The sequence below is a fragment of the Microtus oregoni genome, unplaced genomic scaffold, assembly GCF_018167655.1.
Source record: "Microtus oregoni isolate MIOR12 unplaced genomic scaffold, Mior012 000001F_ref0000356, whole genome shotgun sequence".
NCBI lineage: Eukaryota > Metazoa > Chordata > Mammalia > Rodentia > Cricetidae > Microtus > Microtus oregoni.
This window is the reverse complement of record NW_024543060.1, coordinates 9,900,889-9,927,995: the sequence shown is the minus strand read 5'-3', so window position 1 is coordinate 9,927,995 and position 27,107 is coordinate 9,900,889. Positions and strand designations below refer to the sequence as shown.

At 50.0% G+C, this 27,107-nt stretch overlaps 1 protein-coding gene across 8 annotated transcripts in view; it reads left to right on the top strand.

Annotated features, from left to right (window-relative positions):
• The window catches only part of Dmtn (dematin actin binding protein), a 33,974-nt gene extending 10,407 nt beyond the window's left edge, over nt 1-23,567 (top strand). For 4 of the 8 annotated variants that reach the window (XM_041671951.1, XM_041671942.1, XM_041671924.1 and 1 more), the window contains 15 exons: nt 7,593-7,762; nt 7,963-8,037; nt 8,576-8,731; nt 10,058-10,102; nt 10,645-10,744; nt 11,077-11,133; nt 11,390-11,542; nt 13,303-13,424; nt 13,936-14,041; nt 21,215-21,279; nt 21,445-21,493; nt 21,652-21,659; nt 21,837-21,902; nt 22,152-22,232; nt 22,349-23,567. In XM_041671951.1, the coding sequence (XP_041527885.1) occupies nt 7,745-7,762; nt 7,963-8,037; nt 8,576-8,731; nt 10,058-10,102; nt 10,645-10,744; nt 11,077-11,133; nt 11,390-11,542; nt 13,303-13,424; nt 13,936-14,041; nt 21,215-21,279; nt 21,445-21,493; nt 21,652-21,659; nt 21,837-21,902; nt 22,152-22,232; nt 22,349-22,462 (1,215 nt within the window). In that variant the 5' untranslated portion in view covers nt 7,593-7,744 and the 3' untranslated portion in view covers nt 22,463-23,567. Of the gene's footprint in view, nt 1-33; nt 204-7,592; nt 7,763-7,962; nt 8,038-8,575; nt 8,732-10,057; nt 10,103-10,644; nt 10,745-11,076; nt 11,134-11,389; nt 11,543-13,302; nt 13,425-13,935; nt 14,042-21,214; nt 21,280-21,444; nt 21,494-21,651; nt 21,660-21,836; nt 21,903-22,151; nt 22,233-22,348 lie in introns of those variants that run through there. The other 4 variants (XM_041671962.1, XM_041671981.1, XM_041671973.1 and 1 more) reach the window with 4 other exon arrangements.
• The last annotated feature ends 3,540 nt before the right edge of the window (nt 23,568-27,107 follow it).

Sequence of the window (27,107 nt, the reverse complement as noted above, 5' to 3'; positions counted from 1 at the left end):
GGAAAGACAGGAAGAGAGACAGAGTCACTGACTGAAACAGAGGTCAGACCTCCCACCCGCCTGACCTAGCCCACATGGCTGACTTGGTTTACTTGTTCCTTCCTGTCTGTGGTCTTCTCCAACACGGCTCCATGATCCCAAATGCTCCAGGGCCAGATCCTACCATCTCATCCAATCCTTGACTCCCAGCTCCTGCTCTACAGGTGAGGTGAGAGGCAGAGAGGCCCAAGTTCATATCAAAACAGGATTTTGGGGGATGCATTGGAAAGAACAGGAAATTCCTTTGGCTTAAATACAGCCCTGGTGGAATTCCAGCTTCCTTTGGGTGGCCTTGGGGGGTTCATCTCTCAGCTCTTTTTGTCCTTATCTCAAAGTGAGCAGAATACCAATGTGTCGAGTCCAGCCAGGCTATATGAATACCCCCAGCACAGGTATCCGCACAGAGAAAGTAGTACCTGGATTAGGATGAAAGCAAAGGCTGGACCAGAGCCCACCTGCGGCGGTGGATCTGTCCACCTGTGAACCTTCATTTCTACAAGTCCAGTGGGGTCTTAATCTCGATTCCTCCCTGTCTAAGACAAAAGCCCTGGGATAGGTGGGTGAAAATTTGGGCAAGTCTTATCACCCACATCCTGTGGAGCTGCAAAGCTCTGGTTGCCGTGGAGATGAGAGGGTGGGTGGTTTGAGGTGGGGCCTGGCTGGTGGCTCAGATAAGGCTGGGGCGCCCAGCTGAAGGTGGGTGGGGCTGAGATGGGAGGATGGGGAGCCTGCTGGCTATTAACCTGAGCCTGGGAGGTTGAAGGGTGTCTTCCGACACCTGGACTAGCTTCCTCCGCTGTGCTCTACCTCCCTTCCCTTCCCTCCTCCCTCCCTTCCTGCTGCAGCCTGCCCTTTCCATCTGTGCCCATGGAGGATACAGGACTGTACTGAAGAGAACAGGACTGTGCCTAAGGATGGGAAAGGGATCAGGCCTAGAGGAAGCAAAGTGAGGCATTGGCTTGGGTGAGGGGACTCCACGTGGGTGCTGTAGGCAGATGCCTGTGCAGTGCGACTTGGCAGAAGCTGAAAAATCAGCCACCACCTACGACTCACACACCTCCTCCCTTCCCACTCCTATTTTCTTTATTTTCTCATCTTCCACTTAAAACATTTTCCCCCTGCTGGCCTTCTGACTGCCTAAAATGTCCCCAGTAAGAACCTTACAGCCTGGGATTGTATGGCGCTTAGCAGAGTGCCTAGCATGCATGAAGCCCCTGGATTGATCTCCAGCATCATGTTAAGCCAGGCCTTGCAGTGCCCCTGGTTCCCTCATCTTGAGGTGGAGAAGTTCAAGGTCATCCCTGATAAAGTTAAACAGCTAGAGAGCTCTTGCCAAAAAAAAAAAAAAAAAAAAAAACCTATGAAACACCCACCACCAAAACCTTCATTCAAATGCAAATGTCCCCACAGAGGTAAAGCTCTGCCATAAGCATTTCCCCAAAAGTTGCTGATCTGTGTGCTCTGACACCAAGGGATGCAGGACCCTGATGGAGCAGGGAAGGCACCCCAGTGCTGCAAAGGGCCTGGAAGGGGGAAGGGACAGAGGAGCTCAGAAACTCAGGCTGAAGTTTTGCATGCAGTGGTCTTGCGGTCAGTGGGCTTAAGTGTGTCCTTGACCCAGTACTTGCTGAAGTCTGTTTCTTCTTCGATGAACCTGAGGTCATAGTCAGTTCACGGGGCTAGGATGTCAGGGTGAGGACGAAATGCAGGACTGTGAAGTGCAGGGCCCAGAGCCACACATAACACAGTCTGTAAACACCCACTAGTATAACTCTGCCCATCAGCTCAAAGCCATGCTCCTGAGTATTGGGCTGTGGGGCGGGGGGGGGGGGGGCGCTAGGGTGTCTGTACGCACATGACTGTGGGTCTCCTGTCTGGCCACATCCCCTGGGACCCCTTGCTTTCCTACTCTCAGCACTCTGATGGGCAGCCACTCCATAATGCACCCCACACCTGGTATTGGGGGCGCTAGGACGTCATTTTTCCCATCTGTGCTTAGTCCTGTGTGCTCTCCAGAGGGTCCCCTCCTGGCGTCCGTGCAGGTGACTCCCCTCACTTCCCTGGAAAAATAGGAGCCTCTGAGTGACTCCCTCCAAATGCCCTGGTCTCTCATTACCCAACCTCTTGCCCTTTTCCCTTCTTTCTGAGAAGCATGTGCTTTCTCCAGAGCCTGTCCTCGGCCCACCACTCTCCCATCCTCCCACTCAGACCCCCCCCCCCCACCTCTCTACTGCAGCCACAAGCCCAGAGCTTCCCTCCTTCAAAGCCCCTTCGCTAGAGCCCTGCACAGACTCCAGCCCTGTGCATACAGCCTTCCGCCAGTTCCCTGGGAGCCTCCTGCTTCCTCCCCAGTGATGGCTTCCGACTTTCCTGGCATTCTCACTCTTTGCTCTCCTTCCCCGCCCTTAAACTTCCTTTGGAGTGTGAGACCCTCTGCCTTCACTCCCCAGAGTGGGCCCTGGGATGCTGTTTTGACTTTCTTTCCCTTTCATGTTCAGACACCTACCTCTTGGCCGATGGTTCTCAACCTGTGGGTCATGACCCCCTTGTGGTTGAATGACCCTTTCATGGGGGTCACCTACAACCATCAGAAAGCACAGACATTTATATTATGACTCATAACAGTAGTAAAATCACAGTTATGAAGCAGCAGTGTGTGTGTGGGGGGGTCACCACAACAGGAGGAACTGTATTAAAGGGTCACAGCATTAGGAAGGCTGAGAACCACTGCTCTAGGCTAACAGTCCCCAGGCCACTCTTTCCAGCCTGGGGCCTCCAGAGGCTCCTGTGTTCTGCAGTGCCCGCCTGTCCACCAGCTGCCCTGTCAGAAATGGACCCTTCCCTCCACCCCATCCCTCCTCTGTGAGTCAGTACCTGATCTGCCCTGAGGACCCCATCGTCCTGCACCCCCTCGCTGCTTTTAGCATTTCTCCACATTGCTTGCTCCTGTTCTGAGCCCCACGTCTAAATCCGGCCCTCGCCCATCTCCTCATGAAACACTGCTTCTGTCTGTAGCCTGATTCGTTTGTCACAAGCACTGTGGAGATCATGTCACGTCTTGGCGTCAAAGTTCTTAACCCTCTGTGATATGGTTGTCAGTCACAGAAAATCAGACTCCCATCTCAAATGGCTCTCATCCCTGAGTGCTATAATCCAGTCCTATCTGCTGTCCCCAGACTGACCCAGTGTGTCCCCATATCCCCACCTTCACTGTGCCTTTTTATCTTAAGAATCCTCTTTTTTGCTGAGGTGGTGGCGCCCACCTTTAATCCCAGCGCTCAGGAGACAAAGGCAGGCAGATCCTTTGTCTCAAAACAAAACACCTTCACTTTAAAAGCTGGGATTGGTGGCAGTGGCCCACTCTTGTAATCTCCGCATTTAGGGCACTAAAGCTAGAAGGTTTACAGAGTTAGAGGCCATCCTAGACCACATCCCGGGCTGTGAGGTCCCGGCCAACCTGGGCTACAGAGAGAAACCCTGTCTGTAAACAACCATCAGACAAACTAACAACTCCTCTTCCCAATTTTTGTATGACCTCAAAGTGACCACCTTTAAGCCGGTAGTTCCAACCTGTGTGGGTTGTGAGTTCTTTAGGGGTCAAACGACTCTTTCACAGGAGCTGCCTAAGACCAGCCTACATATCAGGAATTCGCATTACAATTCGTGACAGTAGCAAATTACAGTTATTATGTAGCAACGGAAGTAACTTCATGGCTGGGAAGTCATCACAACATGAGGGACTGTATTAAGGGGTGACGGCATTACGAAGATTGAGAAGCATTTCTCTCGGGCCTCCTACAAGTACCTCTTCTGAGAAACTTCTCCATTCTCCCGCAGACACCTCTCTCTTGATTACCTGCAGCCCACTGCCTTATCTGGGGTGTGTGACTCTCCACTTAAGGTAGAAATTATCTGTGGGCATGTCCTCTCCCTGGAGGAGCCTGCATCAGTCCTTTTCATCCTCATATTCTCCATGAGGCTCAGCACAGAGCTTAGTACCGTGTTCAGTGGGGAAGATAAGATGCTCCAAAGTGGGTGGGTAGGTGGATAAGTCAGTAGCAGATCTACCCCTAGGTGTAGATGGGCGGGTGGATGGACAAGTACTCACCTTTTGGGCTGAGCCACAGGCACAGACCTTATGACAATAGCTACTGATGAAGTAAAAACCAGAGCCTAGTGAGACAGAGTTGATTTCTTTTTCGTTTGTTTTTCCAGACAGGGTTTCTCTGTGGACTGTCCTGGAACTTGTTTTGTAGACCAGGCTGGCCTCAAACTCACAGAGATCTGCCTATCTTTGCCTCCCAAGTATTAGGATTACAGGCATGTGCCACCACTGCCCGGCTTGAGCTGACAGTCCTTAAGTGTATACCAGAATGCATCTTGCTCATCAGAGACCTGGTTTAAGCATCCCAAAGTCAGCACTGAGAAGGCTGGAAGAGGGTGACGCTCTAGAACAAGACTCCAGTCACCACAAACACCAGATTCCTCCTGCGTGCCTGACGGAGATGCCCAGATTCTAGAATTCTTTTTGGTTTCGTTTACTTTTCAAGTCAGGGTTTTCCTGTGTAACCCTGGCTGCCTTGGAGCTCATTTTGTTAAGTAGGCTGGTCTCACACTCAGAGATCTGCCTGTCTCCGTGTCTTGAGTGCTGACTTAAGGCATGGGACACCACAACAGCCTTTGGTTCTAGAATTTTTTTTTTCCTTTTTTGAGACAGGGTTTTTTTGTGTAACAGTCCTGGCTGTCCTGGACTTACACTGTAGACCAGGATGGCCACAAACTCACAGAGATCTACCTGCCAAGTGCTGGGATTAAAGGGGCCACCACTGCCTGGCATGGGTCTAGAATTCTAAAAAGACTTGCGTGAGCCGGGTGGTGGTGTCACACACCTTTAATCCCAGCACTAGGGAGGCAGAGACAGAAGGATCTCTGTGAGTTCGAGGCCAGCCTAGTCTCAGTGAGTTCCAGGGCGTCGGGACTGTTACACAGAGAAACACTGTCTCCAACCCCCCCAAAATAGACCCATCCCTGGGTGAGCATCCTGAATCATGCCATCATGTCCTTAACCTCCCCAAGCCTTGGTTTCCTAGTCTGTGAAATGCAAGGCTGTTGTAAGATCAATTAGAAGAATCTCTGTGTGACCTGTATCTAGCATATGATACCCAGCACAGCTACTTGAAAGCTGAAGCAGGAAAAGGCCTTCCTGGATTACGGAGTAGTTCAAAACCAGCCTGAGTAACTGATTGAGGCCCTGTCTCAAAACAAAGAATGAAGCAAAGAAGGCAAAGCCTGTGGCACAGTAGGAGGGCGCATACAATTCAGTGTCTAGCATCTCAGGCACATGCATAGTATCCTGCAGGTAACATGCAAGTGTTCACAATGACAGTAGCTTCTGCTACTGAAGCTGCCCTGTGGCCCTTAGCAACCTGCTCACTTCAGGGAGCAAAGCACCACACGCTAGGCAGCACAGCAGCCAGTGCTTAAATACCACCTTCCCTGTGACGTCACTGTTCAGAAGGGGGTTAGCACTAGCAGCAGGCACGGAACAGGATGGCAGCGTCTTTCACGCGCACCTGGGAGGATGAGTGGCATGCGGGAGGCAGAGAGGTGGACAGAGGGAAGTAGGTGTCGGGTAAGGGCTGCTGACTGTTTCGGTGACATGTGGACAGCAGAATGTTGAGACGAAGCACGGGCAGAAAAGACTGGGAGAGCCAGGCGCGATGGTCCAGGCCTCGAATCCCAGCATCTGGGAGCCTGGGCCTAAGAAGAAGAATTGAGAGTTTGAGGGTAGCCAAAGCTATGCAAGGAAGCCCTGTGTGGAGAGAGAGAGAGAGAGTTAAGAGGACAGAGCTTCACCCCCAAAGAGAGAGAGAACAAACCAGTGACCTCATTCTTTCATAACTGGCTACAGAAAAGCCCCCTAAATTCACTAATCCCTGGGGAGATAGAAATAATATTAATAGCTGGCCCTCTGTGTGGAGTAGACCATGTTCTACACACTAAGTACACCCTAATTTACATACTTCTCTGGTCCTGGAGAGATGGCTCGGTGGTTAAGAGCATTGGCTGCCATTTCAGAGGATCCGTGTTTGGTTCCTAACACTCACACGGCCACTGATTTGCAAATCCAGTTCCTGGGGATCTGTTACCCTCTTCTGTCCTCCACGGACACCAGTTTATGCATGTGGTGCACAGACAAACATGCTGGCAAAACACCCATACACACAGAAATAAACAAATCCTGGAAACTTCCCAGAGAAGTCTACGACAAGAAACTATTACCATCCCTCGTTTTGTTGCTGTTTTATTTTATTTTATTTTATTTTTAATATTTATTTATTTATTATGTATACAATATTCTGTCTGTGTGTATGCTGCAGGCCAGAAGAGGGCACCAGATTCCATTACAGATGGTTGTGAGCCACCATGTGGTTGCTGGGAATTGAACTCAGGACCTTTGAAAGAGCAGGCAATGCTCTTAACCTCTGAGCCATCTCTCCAGCCCCTTTGTTGCTGTTTTAGACAGGGTCCCACACTATAATTCAAGCTGCTTGGAACTCACTGTGTAATCTAGGCACTATGGAACCTGTGCTGGCATGTAATTCAAAGCAATCCTCCTGCCTCAGCCTCCCAAGTGCTAGGATGTAAGCACGTGCAAAGTGCAAATGACTTACCCAAGACCGCACCGAGTAGTAGTTACTTCTTAAGCCCAGGCATCCTGGCTTGAAAGGCTCTGCTTGAAGCCACACATTATCTCTTCCTTTCCCTCTGTGCCTTCCAGGGCCAGTGTTGGGAGAAGGGGAAAGGCGGATAGCCGAGGGAGTGACCAAGGAGGAGAGCCCATGGGCTATTGTCACTAGTACACAGACTGGCTTAAGTTCCTAGGATCAGACAGCCTGTGAAAGGGGGTCCAACTTGGCACTCGTGGAACAGTGTGGCAGACCCTGAGAACGTTCTGGGCACCTTGGTGCAGCAAAGATGTGGTCCAGGCCCGAGGTATTTTGCAGTGTCTGCACAGGAGTCTACCTGGCTGAAGGGAGTAGAGAAAAGTCTAAGTGGGCCAGCTTCTGAGGTCCAGCACCAGACCAGGTTAGGCATGGCCATGGCTTCCCCATTCTACTCGACCCCGTGTGTTTTTTCCCTTGGGCCTCTGGCTCCCAATGCCTCCATTCTTAACTAATGGGTCTGTCTCCTTGATAACCTTGGGGGCGGGGGGGGGGGGAGATGAAGAGGTGGCTGAGCAAACGGCAGGGAGTGGCACCAGTGGCTGGAGTGGGAGGGGCCAGCACCGCCTGGGAGCTCGCTCAGGCAAGAGAAGGGCAGGGCAGGGGTGACAGGCTTGGGGATATAAAAGCCAGTCCATCCTGGGATGCCAGCTGACCCCTGCCGTCATTTCCTCTGGAGCCAGAGAACAATGGCTTAAAAAACAAGTGCAGTCGATCCACGTAGCTGCTGCCTGGCCACACGCACACACAACTCTATGGTGCTGAGCCCAGCTCTACGGAACCTGGCAGCCTAACGTCCTCACGGCCCGCATCTCACTGTCCTTCCAGCTACCCGCGGTCAGCAGCCTGGAGAAGCCCAAGGGATGAGTAAACCACAGTTCGCTGCGACGCCCTCACTGCAGGAGCCAGGCCGAGCCTGACGTCTGTCCTCTCCGCGTGCGCGCCGGCCTCCGAGGGAGTGGCCGGCCAGTGGCTGCCGCATGGAACGTCTGCAGAAGGTGAGCGGGCTGCACCCCGGCCCCGGGTGGGGACCACTGCCCTCTCGGGCCGGCTCGGGAGTCGCCCGCGCCACCTGGTGGCCACCTCCGCACAGCACGCTGGGTTCCCCCACCCCCATCCTGAGGTTTAGGGCAAGACCCACGCCCACACCCTCGCACCCACGCACATGCCCACTCCGCCACCTTCTCGCTCTCTCCAGCAACCTCTTACCTCCCCGGGGAGCGTCAGCTCCTCCAGAGACTCCAGTGTGCCGGGCTCTCCCTCCAGCATCGTGGTGAGTACTTCTGTTGCCCACCTGCACCTCAGCTGGGAGGAGGGAGGGGCGGGACCCACTTAACCCCTGTTTGTTTCTCCTGACCTCCCCTCTACCCCCGCCACATGGAGAGAGGTCCTGTGAATTCTTGCAGGTGCAAAGACCCCAGACATCCCTGCGGAAGGTTCCTAGTGCCCTGAAAGGGCTGGTCTAGTTGCAAAAGGCCTCAAAGGCAAAAAAAAAAAAATTTTTTTTTTTTTAAAGGGACGATCTAGAGCGGAGCACGGTGAGGCAAGCCTATTGTTCCAGAATTTGGGAAGTGAAAACAAGAAGTTAAGGAAGTTCAAGGCCAATTGCAGCTACTGAGAGCCTTGACTAGATGAGATGCTGTCTCAAAATTAAGTGCTCATCCTAGATCCTTAAAGGGAATATAGTGGAGCTGTTAACTCATGAGAATTGACATCGAAAAACGTTTTCTTGATAACCAATGTGAGGTCAAGCGTCCGTCCTTAGGTGATACTTTGGGAAACTCTGTTCCATTTGGACCATTTCCCTTCAGGCCAAGATGGACAACCAGGTGTTGGGCTACAAAGACCTGGCTGCCATCCCCAAGGACAAGGCCATCCTGGACATTGAGCGACCTGACCTCATGATCTACGAGCCCCACTTCACCTATTCTCTCCTGGAGCACGTGGAGCTGCCCAGAAGCCGGGAGGTAAGGGGGAGGTAAGGTGTGTGGGGGGGGTCGTTTGCGCCTGCCTGGAGGGAGCCAGGTAAGTAATGAGTGGGGAATGCCCCTGGCAGACCTTGGAGACAGAAATGGGCTATGCCCACAGGAATGAACCCATGTTTTGGGCAAAGTGGGCATCAGACTCAAGGCTGGGGTGTGAATCAGCAGGAACAGCCCTAGCTAAACAGTGGAAACATAGAGAGAGTGGAAGGTGGTAGAAAGAACAAACCACACAACGGGAGCTCCAGAAATTCTAGCTGAGGGAGTAGACTTGTAGCCTCGTTTTATCTTTCTGTCACATAGCAGTGGTAGCTCCTCCTGTGCACCCCGGAGGGTAGTGCATGGGACAATATTGGTTAGGTACTTTGCCACTTGTGTTCAAGAAAGAAGTCCTCTCAAGTCATGGTGGCACACACCTTTAATCCCAGCAGTAGAGAAGCAGAGGCAGGCAGAGCTCTAAGAAATGGAAGCCAGCCTGGTTTATGTAGTGAGCTCCAGGCCAGCCAAAAGACTACAGAGTGAGACCCTTTCTCAAAAAACAACAAGCCGGGCGGTGGTGGTGTGGTGCATGACTTTAATCCCAGCATTTGGGGGCAGAGGCAGGTGGATCTCTGTGAGTTCAAGGCCAGTCTGGTCTACAGAGTGAGTTCCAGGACAGACTTCAAAGCTATAGAGAAGCCTTGTCTCGAAAAATGAAAACAAAACTAAACCAAAAAGAAAGAAAGAAAGAAAGAAAGGAGGGAGGGAAGGAAGGGGTCAGGAGCGCCGAGGTGGCTCAGCAGGTAAAAGGGCTTGCATGCATGCAAGCCTGACAGCCAGAGACCAATAGTGGAGGGAAAGCCCTGACTCCTGAAAAGTGACCTCTGACCTCTACACGTGTGCTGTGGCATGTATGTGCCCAAACTCACACAAAGTCATAATTAAAAGAGTAAAATTTGAATTTTAGGAAAAGAAAGAGGTCATATTGGTGTGGGCAGATTGTCAGGCTGGAAAACTTCAGTACCAAGGAGCCAAGGAGAACTGATTCCATCCTGGCTGCTTGTTGTTTGGATTTCACCATTCCTTGCCTGCCAGGCTCTGAAGTCAGGGTGTAAAGCATAGTGCTCCCAGATCTGAGCTTCATATGAAAAGACTGGGGGCTGGGAGAACACTGGGCAGAGGAAGGATGAAGGTCAGGTCAGAGATGGGCAAGGATCAAGACGGAAGAGAGGTTAGGGGAGCAGGTGAAATTGGGTGATGGGGGTGAGTCACCCCTCTGAGGTTCTAGGGTTTAGTGCCTCCCTTGACTCTGATAATCCTCTCCCTTCACAGTGCTCACTGTCACCCAAATCCACATCCCCCCCACCATCCCCAGAGGTAAGTCAGCTCTAGTCCCTCTCTACTGGGGCCCCCAGCTCCCCTCCCCCAACATGCCTTGTCTCAGCTCAGCAAAGTGCAGGGGATGATAGAATCAGCAAATCCTGACTGGTTGGTCACCAGCCAACTCATCTGTCAGCCAGACCCAGGGCGTCATTTAACCCTTTCTTTCTGGGTAGGCACACTGAGCAGGTGGATAGAGTCTTTGAATGTTCTTTTTTTTTTTAATATTTAACTTTATTTTATGTTCATGTGGTATAAAGGTGCCAGATTCACTGAAACAGTTCACAGACAGTTGTGAGCTGCCATGTGGGTGCTGGGAATTGAACCTGGGTCCTCTGGAAGAGCAGCCAGTGCTCTTAACCTCTGAGCCATTCCTCTAGTCCCTTTGAATGTTCTTCTTCTGTTATGACATTGTCCCGGGGTTGGGGTGTAGGCTGCTGGTGTGGGAGGACTTGGAAGGTGGTCGGAGGTAAAGCCACGTACAAGGGAGCGAGATGAGGTATGGTGGCGGGACCTAGGAGCTGCATACCTCTCCATAGGTATGGGCGGACAGCAGGACACTTGGACTCATCTCTCAGGCTTCAACACCAAGGACCACAGGGACCCCTAGGACCAGCCTGCCCCATTTCCACCACCCTGGTATGTTTTATTATCAGCCTAGTTATGTTCTTTCCCCGGGAGTTTATTTTTCCTTCATGACCCCATTTCCCTTCCTCTCAGTCCCTGCTCTTTGGATGTAGACCTAGCTGGACCCTCTGGGACCAGGATGCCAGGCAGAATCAGTAGCAATAGTTGTCGTGTTATGTCTTCCTTCTCACACACCCAGAAAAGGACAGGAAGTTCTACTTCATGAGGCATGATGCCAGCAGTCTTGCTCATGGCCCCATTCTGTTTGTCTCCATTCTGTTCCTGGACCCACCACCCCCTGCCATCCTGTCCCCCTTCTCATCTGCTCCTGTTCCTTCTCTCAGAGACCACCCGCCCGGATTCCAACATCTACAAGAAGCCACCCATCTACAAGCAGAGAGGTGAGGATTCCTCTGACTTCCTGGCAGTTTCTCCTGCCACCTACTGGTAGGGTGGTACTGGGCCACATGCTGAGACTTGAGAAGGGATGGGGGATAACTTTACCTGCAAGGACCCTGTGTTCTCTGCCGTGCTGGGCGTCTGAGATCTCCTGGGTGGGAAGGGAGAGCTGAGGGAGCTGGGGCTGAGGATGGGCCAGTTGACTGGCTGCATGGTTAGATGGGGTGGTGTGTGGACTGACCCTGGGCCCATCTGCAGAATCCACGGGAGGCAGCCCTCAGAGCAAGCATCTCATCGAGGACCTCATCATCGAGTCATCCAAGTTCCCTGCAGCACAGCCCCCTGACCCCAACCAGCCAGCCAAGATAGAGACTGACTACTGGCCGTGTCCCCCGTCGCTGGCCGTTGTGGGTAGGAAAAACTGGGGAAAGGGGAGAACAAGAGGTTGGGATACCTGTCTGCTATTCCTTCTTGGTCCCATGAACCCTTTTCTAACCCACCGCTTGGTTGTTACTTCCCAGCCTTTGTGCTTCCCTCGTTCGATGGCTCATTGCTTGTCTCGCCCCTGCACTTCTTCGTGTTGCTGTGCAGGGCCTGCTTGCTAATAATTCCTTCCCTTCTCATTATCATTATAGTTATTGTTATTATTATTTGGGGGTTTTGAGACAGGATTTCTCTATGTGGCTTTGGAGCCTGTCCTGGCTCCTGAGTGCTAGGATTAAAGGCGTGCGCCACCACCTCCCAACTATTATTCTTTCTTTGTGATTTATTTATTTATTATGTATACAGTGTTCTGCCTGCATGTCTGCCTGCAGACCAAGAGAGAGCACCAGATCTCGTTATGGAGAGTTGTGAGCCACATGTGGTTGTTAGGTATTAAACTCAGGAATCCTGGAAGAGCAGCCAGTGTTCTCAACTCCTGAGCCATCTCTCCAGCCCTCATTATTATTTTTTAAGGTTTTCTTTTATTTGAACTGTGTGTGGGGGGGGCGGTAATGTGCATGAGAGTGCAGTACCTGGAAACCTATGGCAAAGGCTTGCGCTGCAGCCCAGGTTACGGGAAGTTATAAAAACACCCATGTAGGTGCTATGCATGGAACCCAGGTCCCTCTGGAGCGGTGAGCAGCCTAAACCACTGAGCGTTGCTCCGGCTCCCGTTCATTCTTCAGTCACTTAACAGACAGCTTTTAAGCTTCCGCCATAGCCCAGGCCCTGTGACAGGAGATTTCAGAAAGAGAAAAATAAATGAGAGGTCTTGGTCCCCACGTAATTTAAATGTGTTTCTTATCAGTTTGTCCATCGTTATTGTCATGTTACTGATATTACATGTTATTCTGGTCCTGGGCCTTCTGCACACTAAACACATACCTACCTTCAAGTTACATGCACTCTTGGCTCTGGACTTTATATTCCAGGCTGGCCTCAAACTCACAGAGATCTGCCTGCCTCTGTCTCCCAATCCCAAGTGCTGGGATTAAAGGCATGCACCACCACCACCCAGCTTCTTTTTTAAATAAGTAGAAATAAAAAAGAATTTAGTCAGGTAGTAGTGACATACCCCCTTTAATTCCAGTACTTGGGGAAGCAGAGCCAGGTAGATCTCTTGAGTTCAGACTACAGATCGAGATCTAGGACAACCAGCGCTACATAGAGAAACCCCACCTCTGAAAATAAAAGATAGGGGCTGGAGGGATGGCTCAGCAGTTAAGAGCATTTACCTGAGCCGGGCGGTGGTGGCGCATGCCTTTAATCCCAGTACTCGGGAGGCAGAGGCAGGTGGATCTCTGTGAGTTCGTGGCCAGCCTGGTCTACAAAGGGAGTTCCAGGACAGGCTCCAAAGCTACAGAGAAACCCTCTCTCGAAAAAACCAAAAAAAAAAAAAAAAAAAAAAAAAAAAGAGCATTTACCTGCTCTTCCAAAGGTCCTGAGTTCAATTCCCAGCAACCACATGGTGGCTCACAATCATCTATAATGAGGTCTGGTGCCCTCTTCTGGCCTGCAGGCATACATGCAGACAGAATATTGTATACATAATAAATAAATAAATATAAAAAAACAAAAAAATAAATAAAATAAAAAAGAATTTATAGTGTTCTTTTCAGCCCTGTTTCACAAACTGGAGAAGTGGGTAGCTGAGAGGCCCCATTGATTCTTGGACCTCTCTCTCCTAGAGACAGAATGGAGGAAACGGAAGGCATCTCGAAAGGGGGCAGAGGAAGAGGAGGAGGAAGATGATGATTCTGAAGAGGAGCTCAGGGCCATCAGGGAGCGGCAGAAAGAGGAGCTCAGCAAGGTAGCATCTTGGCTCCCAGCCCCACCCACCCGTTGTCTAGGTGACACATGTTCTGGTCCCATAGCCAGTCTAAAAGACTCCTGCCACAGAAGCATCTGCGTTTGAACAGGTGGGAAGTGCCTCTCCTTTCCCAGGATTCCAGCTATACCTGGGCATTAGGCTGCTTTTGGAGAGGTGTGGCTGGACATTCAGACCCTAAGCCCAGGAATGGAAGGATCCACCAGGGCCAGGTCCCAGCAGGCTGACCTATGGGAGGAGAACTAGGAATCATAGAAAGGCCATTGGTTGTGCCCTTGGCGTGGTGACCTGGGAGAGAGAAGCTGCTGTGGAAGGGTACCACTGAGCATCTCTGACAAACTTAACGGGGTTGAATGAACGTGGACTCTAGTGTGGATTAGCTTCTTGGGAAAACTGTTGCTAGTCTTCTTGGATTGTACCCCAACTCTGTGTTTTTCAGAGGTGGCAAGCTGGTGTCTCAAGCTTGGTGCCATTCTCCTTCCTCCCTGAACAGGTTACCTCCAACTTGGGGAAGATGATCTTGAAAGAAGAGATGGAGAAGTCATTGCCCATTCGGAGGAAAACACGCTCTCTGCCGGACCGGACACCCTTCCATACCTGTGAGTTCTGTGTAGTGGGCTCAGGATCACCTACTTGGCCAGAGGTGGGGATGGAGTGGAGGGGTGTGTGTGTAGCTCTTGAAGAGTCCTGGTGTGAAGCCCACAGGTGTACTCCCCGAGGGCAAGCATGGGAGCTGGTAGCCATAACAGATAGAGAACAGTAGCACAGGCAGGTCGGGTTTCATTCAATGAACACCTACTATGGGTCAGGACATGCTAAGCACTGTGGATGTTGTGAGGGAGAAATACAGTTATTTTCTCCAGCAAGAGGAAAACTGACATGTAACTCAACCTGGACTTTGGAGCAGTGTGACAGGTGAGGGAACAGAGTATCAGTGGGTATTTTCAGAGGCCAGTGAGAAGCCCTGGTAAGCTCCACTGCATCTAAGAGGGAGACACAGACATGACACAGAAGATCCTTAGAAAACATCAAGCACATCATGGGAGCAAAGGCAGGGAATTTGAGCCTGTGTCGCAGCTCAGAGAGCCTGGGCACAGAAGACCGAGAAGTGAGGCAGGGAGATGGGTAAAGAGGGCTTTGAGTGCTAGGCATCTGGGCACCCCTGTGTAGCCTGGACTTCTTCTTTTTTTTTTAATTAATTAATTAATTTATTTATTTATTTAGTATACAATATCCTTTCTGCGTGTATGCCTGAAAGCCAGAAGAGGGCACTAGACCTCATTACAGATGGTTGTGAGCCACCATGTGGTTGCCGGGAATTGAACTCAGGACCTTTGGAAGAGCAGGCAATGCTCTTAACCGCTGAGCCATCCCACCAGCCCCTAGCCTGGACTTCTTGAGAGTCCGATAGCTGGAGAGGCGAGGCACAGAGCTACGCGTCCCTAAAGAGCTATGAGAACTCTTAAAACCTGATTTTGGCGCCAATCGGTGCACGTTTTTAATCCCAGCACTCGGGAGGCAGAAGCAGACGGATCTCTGGGAGTTCGAGGCCAGCCTGGTCTACAAGAGCTAGTTCAGGACAGGCTTCAAAAGCTACAGAGAAACCCTGTCTCAAAAAACAAAACAAAACAAAACAAAAAAGATTTCTGTTGTATGTCATGACCATAGTAGCTCTTTTTTTTTAAAAAAATATTTTCTTTAAAATTTACTTTTCATTTTATATACCAACCCCAGTTCTCCTTCTCTCCCCTTCCTCCACCCTCCCACCAACCACCGTAACTCTTACAAGGAAAAGGGCTGGTTTACAGTTTCAGAGGTTCAGTCCATTGTCATCATGGCGGGACATGGCCTCATGCAAGCAGACATGGTGCTGGAGAAGGAGCTGAGAGTCCTACATCTAGATCTGCAGGCAGCAGAAGCAACTGTGTCACTTGGGTATAGCTTGAGTATAGGAGACCCCAAAGCCCACCCCCATAGTGATACCCACTCCAATAAGGCCTAACCTCCTAAGAGTGCTGCTCCCTATAGGGGCCACTTCCTTTCAAACCACCACACCTACCAAGCCTCCAGATTGAATCCAAGGCTAGCCTGGACAATTTAGTAGACCCTGTTTCAAAATAAAAGCCTACTAGAGTTGTTTGGGTAGTGCATACCTTTAATCCCAGTGCTCAAAAGCAAATACAGGTAGATCTTGGTGGGTTTGAAAGGCCCATGATCTAGATTTTGAGTTCCAAGCCAGCCAGAGTGACATGGTGATACCCTGTTAAAGAGTTACTTATATGTATGGGTATTTTATCTGCATGTATGTCTGTTACTGCGTTCATGCCTGGTGTCCACAGAGGTCAGAATAAGGTATCAGATTCCCGTAGAACTAGATAGATGGTTGTGAGTGGCCATGTAGGTGCTGGAAACTGAACTGGGGGGGGGGGGGTCCTCTAGAAGAGCAGCCACTGCTCTTAATCACAGAGCTATCTCTGTAGCCTAAACTCCTACCTTTTAGGAAAGGTTTTAAGGAGCTGGAGACGTGGCTCAGAGGTTAAGAGCACTGGCTGCTCTTCCAGAGGACCCACGTGGCAGCTCACAGCTGTCTGTAACTCTTGTCCCAGAGGATCTGACGCCCTCACACAGATATATATATATACAGGTAAAACACCAATTCACGTGAAATAAAAACAAATTAAAAATAAATAAATAAATAAATAAAGGTTTTATTTTATTTGTGTGTGTGTGTGTGTGTGTGTGTGTGTGTGTGTGTGCGTGCGTGTGTACAATAGTGTAGGGTCTGTGGAAGCCAGAGGCATTGGTCCTCTGGAGCTGGAATTACAGATTGTTGTGAGCCACTGTGTGTAGGTGCTGAGAACCAAATTGATGTCCTCTGTAAGAGCAGTATGTGGGTTTTTGTTTTGTTTTGTTTTTTGTTTTCCCCAAGACAGGGTATCTCTAGGAATCCCTGGCTGTCCTGGAACTCGCTCTGTAGATCAGGCTGGCCTCGCACTCAGAGAGATCCTCCTGCCTCTGCCTCCTGAGTGATGGGATTAATGGCGGTTACTCCCACCACCCAGTGCATTATGTGCTCTTAATCGTCGAGCTGCCTCTCCATCCTTCCTTTAAAACGTCTATTTAGTCACTTATATTGTGCGTGCGTGCAGGACCCATATGTGTTTGGGCAGACATCGGAGAACAGCTTTGAGGAGTCAGCTCTTTCTTTCTACGTCTGTGGGTTCAAGGGATCAAATTTACATCGTCAGGGTTGCAAGGTGTTTGCCTTTGCTCCTTGAGCCGTCTCCTAGCCCTGTTCCTACTCTCTTAACATCGCAAGTTTTGAAGCCTTGGTGGTATACTCAAACTGTATCCTAAGGAGAACACATCTTTTTGGGTTCAGAGAAGAGGGAACAGATCTGAGAAATATACAGATCAAATCCACTGAAGTGAATCCTATAACCCTCATAACCCTTGCATGGTGGGGGCGGGGATATGGATGGATAAGGAAGAGAGAAAACCTTCAGGGCTTTATCCTGGGTGCTAGTGAGTAACAATTTACAATTAGATAAGAAAGGGGGAGGGGAAGAGACTGTTTCAGCTGTGTAGAGCACGTGGGTGAGAACTGAGTTTGGCCAGCCAGAAGCTGGAGGGTCTGCAGCAAATATGTGTAGGAATGGAAAGACAAAGTAAGATTATTCATGGAGGGCTGGAGAGATGGCTCAGAGGTTAAGAGCATTGCCTGCTCTTCCAAAGGTCCTGAGTTCAATTCCCAGCAACCACATGGTGGCTCACAACCATCTGTAATGGGGTCTGGTGCCCTCTTCTGGCCTGCAAGCATACACACAGACAGAATATTGTATACATAATAAATAAATAAATATTTTTAAAAAAAGATTATTCATGGAGAAAGGAAAAGACAACCAGGTTCCCAGGCCTGCAGAACATGCATGCCCCAGGTAGCTTGCTCAGTAATGATCTGTGTGTTCTAAGGGCTACATAGCGAGACCCTTGGATCTAGTGGTGGTGAGGAACAAGGGGAGGAAATGGAGCCCTGCGTTTTGGGAGACTACGAAAGACCTCCTCTGTGGAAGAAAGGACTGGGGCTACTGAGCCAGAGGATGCAAGCCCAGCTTGCTTGTTGGGAAATACCACAAGACCTTACCTTTGTTGTGATGCTAACCCATAGCTGTGGGGGTAGGAGAGGAAATGTGGGATGATCCAGTGCTAGTGTTTGGTAAGGAAGGTGCTGAGGGATTGCAGTTCCAGCAGTGGGCTGCAGGGCATGGCTCTTTGGAGGGGTATAGAAGATGTGGGGCCAAGAGACACACCAGGACTGGGCATTTTTTATTTATTTGCTTTGAGTTTTTGGTTTTTTTGCACTTGTTTCTTTGTTTTTCTTTTTCTTTTCTATGTATGTATTTATGTTTTAAAGTCTATAGTTGAAGCCTGGAGAATGATCGTCTCTAGGGATGGATTCAGCCTTGGTGTTTCAGATTCTTCTTCTGTTTTTAAAAATTTATTTATTTATGTGTGTGTTTAATGTATGAGTTTTCTGTCCTCATGTATGCATGCATGATGAAAGAGGTCATGCCATTATAGATGGCCGTGAGCCACCATGTGGGTGCTGGGAATTGAACTCAGGACGTCTGGAAGAGCAGCTAGTGCTCTTAACCTCTGAACCATCTCTCTAGTCCCCCAGATTCTTCTGTTTGGCCAAAAAGATGAGCACTGTGACTTCCGTTTGGCTTTGTAAAGTGAAATAGTCAAGTGCCTCCTTCACCCTCCCCTGGAACAGTCCCCGGGTGGAGGTATCAGGTGGTCATGTAGGTTCTCAATAGATCTAATGTTGTAGATGGAGCCGTGGGCTGTGTCCCGCCGCCCAACTGGCTTACACCCGGGCTGGCAGGCTGCTTGTTGTCCCAGCCACCCGGCTAGCTTATGCCCGAAATAATCACACGGAGATCTATATTAATTAAATTGCTGCCTGGCCCATTAGCTCTAGCCCCTTATTGGCTAACTCTCACATCTTGATTCAACCCATTTCTAATAATCTGTATGTCACCACAAGGCCGTGGCTTACCAGGAAAGATTCAGGTTGTCTGACCTGGCAGCTTCATGGTGGGTGGCTCTCTGCCTGCCTCCTTCCCCCCAGCATTCAGTTGTCTTTTTCCTGCCTATCTAAGTTTTGCCCTATCAAAAGGCCAAGGCAGTTTTCTTTATTCAACCAATGAAAGCAACACATAGAAAGAAGACCCTCCTACACCAATCTAATGAGGTTTAACAGCTCAGAGTCACAAACAACGATTACCTTGGGACTGTCGCTTTCAAACACAAATATTCTGTCAGTTAAAAGTTTCTGTTGCTGTGATAAAACACCACGATCAAGAGCAGCGTGGTGGGCTGGGCGGTGGTGGCGCATACCTTTAATCCCAGCACTTGGGAGGCAGAGGCAGGCGGATCTCTGTGAGTTCGAGACCAGCCTGGTCTACAGAGCTAGTTCCAGGACAGGCTCCAAAGCCACAGAGAAACCCTGTCACGAAAAACCAAAAAAAAAAAAAAAAAAAAAAAAAAAAAAAGAGCAGCGTGGTGAGGAAAGGGTTTATTTCATCTTGCAGCTTATAGTCTGTCATCCAGGGAAGTCAGGGCAGAACTCAGGCTGGGCAGGAACCTGGAGGGAGGAGCTGCTGCAGAGGCCCTGGAGGAGTTTTGCTTACTGCTTGCCCTCCATGGCTTGCCTGGTTTGTGTTCTTACACTCTCCAGGACTACCTACTAGGGGTAGCACCGCCCACAGCGGCCTGGACTCACCCACATCAATCACCCATCAAGAAAATGCTCCCCACCTCAGGCTTCCCCCACAGGCCAATCTGGTAGGAGCATTTTCCCAGTTGATTCTAGATAGTGTCAAGCTGATATAAAAACAGCCAGCAGGCAGAAAGTGATTGGGAGTGAAAAAAAAAATTATATGTACTTGATATATTGGAATTCTGTCAATCAAAATATAAATGTTCCTTATTATTGCAAGGACAAGACTTACTTCAGCAATGAACAGTGACTGTGAGAACTGATGACTTCCTCTTTGCCCTTCCCCCCATCCCTTTACTGTGTTCTAGGAACCCAGACTCGGGTCCTCGTGCTTTTGCAGCAAGCAGTTAACCCCAGCCATTTCCCAGCTCTTAGAACCAATGGCTTTCTATGCAGGCCTGTTATCCCTTCTCCAAAATGCTTAGGATCTGAAGAGTTTCAGGCTTAAGGACGGTTTTATTTTATTTCCCGGATTTTAGAATATTTGGATAAACTTTGCCAAATTGGAGACCCCCTAATCCAAAAATCTGAAACAAACACTTCCAAATCCAAAACTGAGAACTATATCAACAAGACTAGAGAAGTTTGGAACCCAGAACAGACTGGATTTCAGATTTTGAACTTTCATTTTAGAGATGCTAAATTTATTCAAAAGTAAGTGGTAGGTTCCCGGAGCCTATTTTGTTCCCACTCCCTAAACTTCCAATGGACTTTAGAGGATGCTTGTGGTGTTGACCGTGCCTAGGCCCTAGGCTAGACATTTACAAAACACCTGTCAAAGTGACTGCAACAAAATACGACCATTGTTGTTTGTTTGTGTTTTTGTTTTTCAAGACAGGGTTTCTCTGTAGCTTTGGAGCCTGTCCTGGAACTCACTCTGTAGACCAGGCTGGCCTTGAACTCACAGAGATCTGCCTGCCTCTGCCTCCCAAGGGCTGGGATTATAGGCGTGCACCACCACCGCAAGGTGTGCATGTAGTTGAAGCACACAGCTGTGCAGGTATGAGCATGTATGGAGGCCAGAAGAGGACACTGGGTGTCCTGCACTATCTCTCTCTGTGTTACTCACTTCAACAGAAGCTAGATTGGCATTGATGCCCCTGTCTCCACTCCACACAGTGGTAGGGTACACACAGCCATGCCCTGATTTTTATGTGTGTGCTAGGACGCAAACTCAGGTTCAGAGCCACTGAGCCAGCTCAAATGGGAACTATCTCGGCTGCATTCACTGTGCCAGGTGATAACTATTTGAACTATAATGTCAGATTCCAGAATCTGGCTTCTGGCTGCTGGTAATGCCGCTGTTATAACTGGGTGATTTCTTTTGGTTTTGCTTTGTTTTGTTTTTTTGTTTGTTCTTTGTTTAGTTTGGTTTGTTTTTTGTTTTTTTTAAATATTTATTTATTTATTTATTTATTTATTTATTTATTATGTATACAATATTCTGTCTGCAGCCCAGAAGAGGGCACCAGACCTCATTACAGATGGTTGTGAGCCACCATGTGGTTGCTGGGATTTGAACTCAGGACCTTTGGAAGAACAAGCAATGCTCTTAACGCCGAGCCATCTCTCCAGCCCCGGTTTTTGGTTTTTTTGAGACAGGGTTTCTCTGTAACTTTGGAGCCTGTCCTGGAACTAGCTCTTATAGACCTGGCTGGCCTCGAACTCACAGAAATCCATTTCTGTGATTTCACAGAGAGCCTGCACTTATTTTTAAACCTAGAGCTTACTTCACGGTGGCTTCTAGGACTCATTTCATGATGGCGAGCCTCACTCAGCTCTGCCTGGGATTTGTGCTAGGCCTTTGGGCTTACTTCTAGTTAGAGAAGAGGGAAGATGTAGCTTCAGCAAAATCCACAGCACACTCGCTGGAAGTCCATGGAAGCCTGCTGGGTTCTTCTGGTCAGGGAAGGCTAAGGAGGCATCCCTCTCAGGAAGGACTGTCGCGATCAAGGGACCGAACCCAGGCCTTCCTGTTCTCTTTCAGCCTTGCATTCGGGAACATCTAAGTCCTCCTCTCTTCCTTCCTACGGCAGGACTGCCCTGAGCCGGGTAAGGTTACCACCAAGCAGGGGCTGCCTGGGAGAAGTGTATGTGCATGGTGTTTCTAAGTGGACGAACACTTGAAGGCCCCCGTGTAGTGGGGAGGCCTCAGAGTAAAGGAGACTGTTGACGGTTGCCCTCTGATCTCTCTGATGTCTTTGTGTCATTTCCTAGCTACAATCCACAGAATTCAGCCCATCGGGGAGTGAGGCTAGCAGCCCAGGTGAGCAGTGGGGCCACATGTCGCTGGGAAGGGGATCTCCACAGACGTCATAGGCAGCCTGTGTCCAGTGTGGGTCGTGGTTTATTTGTCTAAGGTCAGGTGAGGGTACAGCTTCTGGAGCGGTCTCTAAATCTAAACCATGGCTCTTGTCTCCTTAGGCCTGCAGGTGAGTGCCCCCTGAGGGGGAGCAGGAAAAACCCAGGAAGCCAGGGCCAGGCATGGGCACTGGTGGGGGCGGGGCTGTGGGCCAAGAAGTTGCCTGGCGAAGACTGAAGACGCCTAGGGTAAGGTTGGGAAGGTCCCCCTGGCCCACTCTGGCTCACTGAGGCTTTGGTCTCCCCAGAACGGAGAGGGCCAGAGGGGGAGGATGGATCGGGGGAACTCCCTGCCCTGTGTGCTGGAGCAGAAGGTGAGGGCAGGGGACCTGACCGCCACAGTGGGGTGTGCTTCAGGGGGGTGGTAAAGCCCACCAAGCTGAATGCGCTCGGGGTGCTCCTGGAGATGACAAGGGGGAGGTAGCAGGGAAGCTGAGGGAGATGAATGGCAAGATGGCATGAATCCCAGTGGCCTCTGCAGGTTGACAAGGGGACCTGGGGAGTCCAGAGGGTTCTAAGGACCGGAGACTATGAATCTGAGAGAGCTATCTCTGACTCTCCAGATCTATCCCTATGAAATGCTGATAGTGACCAACAAGGGGCGAACTAAGCTGCCTCCCGGTGTGGATCGCATGAGGCTTGAGGTATGCAAGGATGCAGGGGGTGGTTGAGGGGTCACCCAGTGGGGTTGCCTTGGATTTTTGACGCTGTAAGGGCCACCTGCCTCCTCAGTCACTCAGATGCCCATGTGTCCCCACAGAGGCATCTATCAGCAGAGGACTTCTCTAGGGTGTTTGCCATGTCTCCTGAGGAGTTTGGCAAGCTGGCCCTGTGGAAGAGGAATGAACTCAAGAAGAAGGCTTCCCTCTTCTGACATCCCCGCCAGCTCACTCTGTCCGCGACAGCACCTTCCCTCTGCTGCTTCAAGGCCCTGAAGCTGGGGCTGTGAGACCCCACAGCATCCTCTTCCTCTGCAGGCTGGGAGCAGCAGGAGGCAGGGCAGAAGCGTTGGGCTCCATTCCTCAGGGAGAGAGAGAGCCAAGATGTGCACAGTCCCAGAGTCGTGAGGCATGGACTTCCTTACCCACATGGGCCAGGTGGCCTTATCTTTTCCCTGGGCTCCACTGCCTAGCCAAACCCAGCCTGGACTCCAGTACACAGTCAAATGTTTGCACCCTTTTCCTCTCTGTCTCCCCACACGAAGGTCCCCAGAAGACGGTGAGGAGAAATGAAGGGGTACTTAGTGGTGAGGTCTGTCTGCTATCCCGTACAGGGAGGTAGACCTGGCCAGGCAGTGGCAGCTTTGGGACCCTGTGCCTGTCCACCCAAAGGCTCCAGTCCACTGCACTCCTGACAGCTCCCTGCACCCGATGCTTCTCTGATTGGCAGAAGCAGGCTCTACCTGGGCCTCCAGCTGGGAAGTCATCCTCCTGCCAGCTTGTCTGTCCTGTATTCTGCAACCCCTCAGCTTCAAGCCTCTTGCTCAAGACCCAGGGCCTATTCAAAGCTGTGGCTCAGAGCAGAGGCGCTGTTCACATGACGCCTCACCACCAGCCTCCAGGCAAAACCAGCTAGGATGCACCCTTCTAGCACCTGTCCAGGGACCACGGAACCCAGGCCTCGGCCTCCCCTACATGGGATCGAGAGGCCTAGTTTGGGGCATCTCTGAGAGTCCAGGCTCCCAGGTCCCCCCTCATTGCCATGCATCCCCTATTGTGCTCTCTAAAGAATGTAATTTATTGGGGCACCCTCTGCTGCTTTTCTCCCTGACTCCCTGCCCTACCTAATTGCACTCCCCAGTCCCTGTCTCTCCACATATGTATGTGTATATAATTATATATATATATATATATATTTTGCCCAGGTCCGGGTTTTGTTTTTGCCCAGATCCTGGCACTCCCTGTCCACTGTATGTGTGATCATGCTGGGAGGGGTAACTGCTTGGAATTAAAAGGTTGCGTTGGGTCCCTAAATCTGTTTGTTTCCATCCCCACCTTTGGAGCAGAATTCATGCCCTTACATATGCTAGACAAGCTCGCACCATAACGGATATTTTTTGTTTGTTTGTCTTTGTTTTTCTAGACAGGGTTTCTCTGTGTAGTACTAGCTGTCCTCGAACTCTCTCTGTGGACCAGGCTGGCCTCAAACTCACAGAAATCCGCCTGCCTCTGCCTCCTAAGTGCTGCGATTAAAGGCGTGCACCACTATTGCCCTGCTCACAACCAATATTCTTACCCCTTTAAGAAATTTTTTTTTTTTTCTTTTTCGAGACAGGGTTTCTCCGTAGCTTTTGGTTCCTGTCCTGGAACTAGCTCTTGTAGACCAGGCTGGCCTCGAACTCACAGAGATCCGCCTGCCTCTGCCTCCCGAGTGCTGGGATTAAAGGCGTGCACCACCACTGCCCGGCCCTTTAAGAAATTTTTAATTTTGGAGTTGGGCAGTGGAGGCACACTGTAGCCCAGTTAATAAAAACCCAGTGACAGATATTGGGGTTCAACCTGAAGATGAGAAAAGCAAAACAGCCAGACACTGGTTCTTACCTCTACCTCAGTCTGAAAATGGCGATTCTGCCTCCAGGAATCCTCAGGATGAGACTGAGCCTGTCTCCTCCTGTTTTATAATCCTCTCTAGTGCTGGGATTAAAGGCATGCACCACTACTGCCCGGTTTCTATAGCAACTAGTGTGGCTACTGGGATTAAAGGTGTGTGTCACCAGTGCCTGGTCAGTAAGGGTGTTTTACTCTCTGGTCTTCAAACTTTATTTATTAAAATATAAATGAAATGCCACTACAGCGCACACCTTTAATCCCAGCACTCAGGAGGCAAAGACAGGCTGATTTCTGTGAGTTCGAGGCCAGCCTGCTCTACAGAGTGAGTTCTGGGACAGGCTCCAAAAACTACAGAGAAACCCTGTCTCAAACAAACAAACAAAAACAAAAAAAAAAGAAATTTTATATTTTGGGACAGGCTGGACCTGACCTGTCATTTCATAGCCCAGGAAGGCTTGCTCTTCTTGCTTCAGTAGCTGGGAGGATAGGCTTGGGGCACCAGTCCAGACTATTCATTTATTTTGTTTTGTTGTTTTGTTTGAGATAAAGTGTCCTGAGCAAAGGCTGGCCTTGAACTTGCTTCACAACTAAGCCTGGCTTTTCACCTTGTAAGTGCTGGGAACACAGGCATATACCACATATTTGTAGGCATTATTTATTTGCTTGTGTGAGGCAGGGCCTTCTGGAGCTCAACTGGCCTCAAACTTACCTTATATCTGAGGTTGAGCTTCTGGCCCTTCTTGCCTCGGCCTCCCAAGTGCTGGACTTGCAGGCATGCACCAACAGGTGTGGCTTATTTAGTGCTGGGGATCAAGCCCTGGGCTTCTTGCTTGCTAGGTGTGAACTCTACCTACTGAGCAACATCTGTGATTCATGTTTGTTTCTTTATAAGCAGTCGGCCCTGAGTCAGAGGGACAGGTGACATCAGGTTGAGAAAGTCATGGGAGAGGGGTTTCACACAGGCTAGAAGGGGTGGAGAGACATTGCGCACAGTAACTTCCTATGTCTAGGGCATAAAAGTAAGGGCTAGCCTAGACAGGGTGTTCTTTGCCACTTCTCCAGGGCCTCTGTGAGACAGAAACCTGTGTTTCATGCTTGGTGGACACTTGAGGGGGAACCTCAGAAGATGGCCTCAGACACCCTGCTCTCCCCAGGGCCCAGGGCGCTTATGCAGCAGGGAAGCAGAACAGCAAAAGGTTAGGGTGCGGTGAGCTGACTGGCAAGCACCAGGCAGAGGAAACAGAAGTGGGGAATGAGTGAGGGGCTGAAGAACACAAGTGGGGGGCAGGTGGAGCCAGGAAAGGAGGTAGTGACCCCCCTGCCCTCCACACGGCCTTCCCCCTACAACTGCCACGGAGCGGCAAGCCTGAGGGAGCTACCTGTGCAGTTCCACTCGAGGACCAAAAAGGAGACGAGATGTGGGTGCGTGCCGGAAGGGGCCAGAAAAGCAAATAGATCAGAATCACTCCGAATTAAACAGTGATTTCATTACTATTCGAACCGGATGTATAGTGGAAGACTGTTTTTTTTTTTTTGTTTTGTTTTTTGTTTTGTTTTGTTTTTTCGAGACAGGGTTTCTCTGTGGTTTTGGAGCCTGTCCTGGAACTAGCTCTTGTAGACCAGGCTGGTCTCGAACTCACAGAGATCCGCCTGCCTCTGCCTCCCAAGTGCTGGGATTAAAGGCATGCGCCACCACCGCCCGGCCTGGAAGACTGTTTTGAATCGCTCATTCCCCTTCTACTTCCTAAGTGTTGAGATGGCAGGCACAGGTCGTCACACCTGGTTTCTTCGGTGCTGGGGAGCTAACCCAGGCTTTGTGTGTACTAGGTAGGGAGGCACACGGCCTAGTGAGCTACTTTCCCAACCCCTGAACAGTGATCTTAAGTTGTCCTACGTCTGCAGCATTGTTTTATCCTTGAAACAAACCTGTAAGACCCATAGTTTGATTCCTTCCAGTAAATGAGAGAACATTTTATCTGAAACCCAAAGTTACATAAAACCAAGGAGTAGCTCATGGGGAAGGGGTCAGTGGTCGCTGCTGGGGATCAAACTCAGGATCTTGGGTGTGCTAGGTGAGTACTCTATCACCTAGCTACACCCCCAGCTGCCCAGCACTGGTGATATATCGCTATTTCTTCCGGGGAAGCAGGACTGGGCTTCCCACATGCTACCAGACATCCACTGACTGTGTGGAGAAGTTCCTCGTGCTGGAGCCTGTGCAGTTCCTGTCCACTTGGAACTCACGGGCCGCTGTGGAAAATGCGTGTTTCACTGGTTACCAAGGAATGCTGAAAACTACATGATCAGATGGACGGGGAAATGTGTGTGATGGGACTCCTTTTGACACTAAGCCCCAGAGGATTTAAAACTCCTGAGAATTTAGAATCCTTCAAAGTGAGGCTCTTGGCCCCTAGAGCAAAGTGTTAGGGAAGACCTCCATGCTTCCTTCCCCTGACACACAAACATATAACCTGGGAAACTTGATTCCAGTGGTTTCCAAAGCGTTGGTCTTGGTTTTATCCCATCTCCCTATTTAGAATCATGAGGTGAGGGCTTAGAATGCAGTTCAGCTGGAAGAACGCTTGCCCACCATGCGTGCGGCCCTGGGCTCTCTCCTTAGCAGTGCAGACGTTAGGCACACGCTGAATTCCACACTAGGAAAGGGAGATCAGAAGTTTAAGGTCATCCTCAGCTACACAGTGAGTTGGGGCCCCACTGGTTCACATCAGACCCTGTTTCAAAAAAAGAAATAAAGATGTCATTTTTAAAAAAAAAAAAAACACATCAACTCTACTCTTTGGGAGTTTTTGAGTTTTGTTTTGCTTTGCCTTTTTTTTTTTTTTTTGAGACAGGGTTTCTCTGTAGCCCTGGCTGTCCTGAAACTTTGCTGCCATGCCCAGCATTACTTTTTGGGTTTTTAAATGTGATGCCGAAGCCTGAACCCAAGGCCTTGAACATGTTAGCCAAGCC